The 5,000-nt window shown below is 39.3% G+C and overlaps 1 protein-coding gene across 1 annotated transcript in view; it reads right to left on the bottom strand.

The window, feature by feature from the left end:
* The window catches only part of LOC138019825 (uncharacterized), a 2,945-nt gene extending 1,062 nt beyond the window's left edge, over nucleotides 1-1,883 (bottom strand). Inside the window, exons 1-2 of the mRNA XM_068866740.1 lie at nucleotides 1,731-1,883; nucleotides 1-1,034 (exon numbers count right to left, since the gene is read on the bottom strand). The exon at nucleotides 1-1,034 is cut by the window's left edge and continues 1,062 nt beyond it. Of these exons, the coding sequence (XP_068722841.1) occupies nucleotides 1-1,023 (1,023 nt within the window). The 5' untranslated portion in view covers nucleotides 1,024-1,034; nucleotides 1,731-1,883. The remainder of the gene's footprint in view (nucleotides 1,035-1,730) is intronic.
* Nucleotides 1,884-5,000: the final 3,117 nt, after the last annotated feature.

The following is a 5,000-nucleotide window of genomic DNA, read 5'->3' as shown; positions in this document are numbered from 1 at the left end:
TTTGATAATGTTGTAGCACAATTTCAATGCCAACTTGTCAGCATGGTGCTCAAAAAGCGTTGACTCTGCTTCTGCAAATGTAATTCGCCAATCAAAGTCGTGGCAGGAATGAATTGATAAACAGTGCTTGTGGACAATGTAGCACCCCAAAGCCCTGACGCTGTTTAGAAGCTGGTTTGGGAATGTGTTCTGAACTCTTATGAACCAATCATAAGCTACATCTGCAGAGTTTTGTATCTTGATTCCAAAGACAACATCACTGTCAAACCTAAACTTCCCCCGAGGGCCATCCAACTTGGCTTTAAATGTCATTGCTGGGTAGTTATATTCTACATTCCCTCCTCGAAACTCCCTTCCAATTTTCTGGGAAACCAGTCTCCCAGAAAGCAAAGATTCTGTTCCACATATGACAATGCAATCCTGCAAAAACTCATCTTGCCTAAATTGATCAGCTACCACTTTGCAATAGCCTGGAGATGTGGGTATCAAACTCTCCATGCTAACGTACAATGGTTTATAGAACAGATTCACATCCACATCTTGAAGCAGCTGAGGATATGACCATGGGAATATACCAGCATTTGAGCTTGGCAAAGGGAAAAACCCAAATCCATGATCAGCTGAGCTTCCAGCAAGTTGGTAATGCCAATTTATTGAATCTTTGGGTAAAAGCACTGTTTTGTACTCCATGGGCAATTGGCAGAAATCTAGGTATCGGGATGTCTTTTTCAGGTGCCAGTTAAGCAACCACTTCCCACCAAAAAAGCGAAATAAAGCAAATACCAGCACAGGAGTGACCATCATTATTGGTGTTGCAATAATCAGCACTAAATATAAGTTTACTCCTTCAAATATTGGGAAGTAGTCATCATAAACAATCACTGCAGTCCCAGGAACAACCACAGATATAATCAGGTACTTTGCAATGCTCAATATTGATGGTTTACGCACTGCTGACACATGTAGGCCTGCTACAACTTCAGCAAATCCAGTGAAAATATGGCCAACTACTTCTTCAATCATCCCTTTGCAACCTAAAACAGAAAATGTTGTATGCTTTTGAGTTAGAATTAAAATTCACTCCAAACCTTTCTTTTTTGCATTTCCATAAATCACCCACTTAGACTGGAATAAGTTCCTTTCTATTAGCTGTGAGGGTAAACAAAATTCTACTGTTGGTTGTATGGATTGAAATATAAATTTCTAAAAAAAAAAAAGTTGAAAAAAAAATTAACATTGATCAGAAAAAGTTGAAAGGAAGGCATGCATTAGTCTGGTTAGACCATAGCAATAATGTTATGCCAGATTTTTTGTACTGTTTCTTTTTTTGCTGGAAAGGTCGTTTGAAAGGGAAAAGGAGTGCAACTTTGGGTGCTTCTGGTTGCAGGAATCTATGTCATCGAAAAACCGAGTGGTGCTTCAAATTTCTGACGACTATTAGTCTGTAGTCTACACAATCGTATGGTTCAAGCGTTTAGCGTTTGTTAGAGATGTAACGCCCCTGTATCAACCGACTAAACCTAATCTACGAGAAGATCGATACAAGAAGCTCCCTGGGGACTCCGCTCGCGTGGGGTGTAGACAAAACGTGGGCCCCCCCCTTTCTGGACCCCCTTCTGGACCCCTTTCTGGACCAGGAAAAAAAAGGTGGAAAAGGATCGAAAATAACAAAATGAAATAAAATAACCGAACAACTGATATATAGTTTCGATCGCACGATACTGAATTACCTTCGATTTATCATCCAACTCGAAAAAGAGTGTTCCCCTGTGTACACAGAGTCTTCATTAATTTCCGAGTTTTCATTTATATCTGCGAGAAACAGCACCTTTTCCCCAACAAAGTCGACTGTACTGTGTAGTCAAGGAAGTCCAAGGCTGTCCGGGTAGGTACGTTATGTATGGGGACATATATTGTACCGTATACATAATACATAAAATATTTTCTTCATTTCTCTCCTAGAGTTAGGTCATAAAGTACTTACTCCAAAAATGAAAAAAAAAATGGGGGTCACCGACTTTGTTTCGGAGAAAATGGCAGTGGAAAAATGCCTTAATTTCAAGAAATCGGTCATAATAGCGAGATGTAGGCTCATCTGCTCATCCATCGAAAATCATAAAAATAAACTGTTAGAGTGAAAGTTTCCATGCATAGGTTTTTAGGAGTGAGATTTTTAGATAACTGTATGCCGCTAGGGATGTGGTAAACAGTAGAGTTCATCCTCGACGAGTGTTTTCGTAAGCTCTATCCGTTGCAACCACTACCGGAATTCGATGGCACGAGGAAAGAAAATGTTAAAAACGATAACTTCTTACGGTGAGAATTTTTTTATTTCATCATATTTTGTAGATAGTAAGTAAAGTAAGTGATTCATGATTAAAAAAATAGGGGTCACCGATGATCTGAACGAGTAAAATCGATGTGATTTTGCAAAGCTCATGGAAAAGTTCGTCTGTCACGCTTTTGCGTGACCTGTCGGGCAAGGACTGGAACCCAAGAGAGAATCGATCGTTGAAGAGATGAAAGGTTTTTACCGAAAAAAAAAACCTTTTTCGAGCATAGCAACGACGTTTTAAGCAGGGGTCATCTTCATTTGGTTGGTGTTTTGTATAATATCTCCCCATTGCCGTCATGCTCATCCTCTGGAGTGTGTTTTTTGCGAAATTCAATCGCTGATAGTTTCCACCCAGGTCCGCACTATTCAAGCGGACGAGGACGAAAATACTCCTCAATTTTCACGAAAGTAAAGGAAAAGAACTTTAAAAACATGCATTCACTTTGAACTTAAGTTCATAGGGTAGTAAAAACATTAAAAAGAAATAGCCCCATTAAATTTACGCAACGGTTCGTCCACGAGTTTTCCAAACTTTCAGCCACTAGTCTACTCGATCAGCTACCTTTTCCAGAGCTTTTCCATCCTCCCGCTCACTTCTCTTTGAAGTTTCATGATGATTCGGAAATAAGTGTGCCATTCTTTTGCCGGCCTGTAATTTTTTCCTCGGCGTTTTTGTCGCCATGTTATTTTCACTGATGCTTAAAAAATTTGTATGAAAGTCAAGTAGACTAGTGCACGACTGATAAAACCTCGCGAATATCAGTCGTGCAGTAGTCTACTTGACTTTCATAAATATTTTAAATCAATTTTGACTGATCACGATCTTCTCTGATCCAACGCTGTGCAAGACTTACCGTCCACGGTTTTTGCAAAGGTTTTAAGGGCCTACTGACGTATTTTTTGGGGTGCGTTGCTAAGGATGTAATAGTTAACTAATTTGAAAGAATTAGACATTATTTTGGTCAGTTTCCGACTTTTGTAAACCAATGAAACTAAATATGACGTCATCATGCCACACCCATGGTCACGTGACCAATAAAAGAAAACTCTAAATTTGTCTACGTGCTACACAATTTGGGTGTTTAATCAGTGGTTTCATAATTTGTATTCGTTTTTGCATCCAGCCAAGCATGGTTTTCTTTTTATGTTGAAAAATGTTCTTTTTATAGAAATAAACGATACTGAAATACCCATAAAATTTTCAAAAAAGATGATTTGAAAAAATCAATGCTTACCTACGTTCTGTATTTGGAGGTGAAACGCGCCATATGAAAAAATAATAATTCAATTTAAAGACCACCGCAAATTTAGGTTTTTTTCTCAAACCGGAAGTCAGTTCGTTTACGCATGCGCAGTTGATTTGAGACCGAGCGTGAGGAAGGGCGAGGAAAAAACTTCGATGCAAACAACATTTCGTGCGGTGATTTTTGCTTGTGAATGGCTTTCTGGTCAGCTCACTTTATAATGACGTCAGTCACCGGAAGTAACATTTCACTTCCCTAGCAACGCGCGAAAAATCCGTCAGTGGGCCCTTAAAACCTCAACTTCACTAATGCTCAAAGTAATGCGTGACATATTACAGTCGCGTTACATGCGCAGTAGCGTTGCGCACAAACAATTAGCGCGAACGTCCTTAAGGGCCCACTGACGGATTTTTCGCGCGTTGCTAGGGAAGTGAAATGTTACTTCCGGTAACTGACGTCATCATATCGTGAGCTGACAAGAAAACCAACTCACGTACCTGGAAAATTTGATAACAATCTCCTAATTGTTTCAATTATAATCGTTTCAAAACCAAACCAAATTTTTTTTAAATACACAACACAAAAAAAAAAAAAAATGGGTTGATTCATGTCGGGAAAAAAAGTAGGGAAGAGAAAGCGGCGAGCTTTGGAAGCTGCAAGTGGTCGATGGTCGCCGCCCTCGCTAAGTAAAAAGGATGTTGGCTGTCAAGTTAACTTCTTTGAAGAAAAACTGTGCTTAAAAAATACATCGACAGTGGCAACTCAGACTGAGGAAATAAAAATAACCGAACAACTGATATATAGTTTCGATCGCACGATACTGAATTACCTTCGATTTATCATCCAACTCGAAAAAGAGTGTTCCCCTGTGTACACAGAGTCTTCATTAATTTCCGAGTTTTCATTTATATCTGCGAGAAACAGCACCTTTTCCCCAACAAAGTCGACTGTACTGTGTAGTCAAGGAAGTCCAAGGCTGTCCGGGTAGGTACGTTATGTATGGGGACATATATTGTACCGTATACATAATACATACCTTACTGACCTTGCTTAGCTTACTTAAGGGCCCACTGACGTATTTTTTGGGGTGCGTTGCTAAGGGTGTAATGGTTAAGTAATTTGAGAGAATTTGGCATTATTTTGGTCAGTTTCCAACTTTTGTAAACCAATGACCCTAAATATGACGTCATCATGCCACGCCCATGGTCACGTGACTAATAAAAGAAAACTGTAAATTTGTCTCCGTGCTACGCAATTTGGGTATTTAATCGATGGTTTCATAATTTGTATTCGTTTTTGCATACAGCCAAATTATAGATATATTATCGAACAAAGTTGGCTCCAACATCCAACAATGTTGGATATGAATGTTGTATCCAACATTGCTAGACGAAACAAGCTACCGGTGCAAGTTGGCGCTA

This window comes from Montipora capricornis, chromosome 10, assembly GCF_036669925.1.
Source record: "Montipora capricornis isolate CH-2021 chromosome 10, ASM3666992v2, whole genome shotgun sequence".
Lineage (NCBI taxonomy): Eukaryota > Metazoa > Cnidaria > Anthozoa > Scleractinia > Acroporidae > Montipora > Montipora capricornis.
Note: the sequence above shows the minus strand (reverse complement) of the source record. Positions and strands in the feature narration are given on the sequence as shown.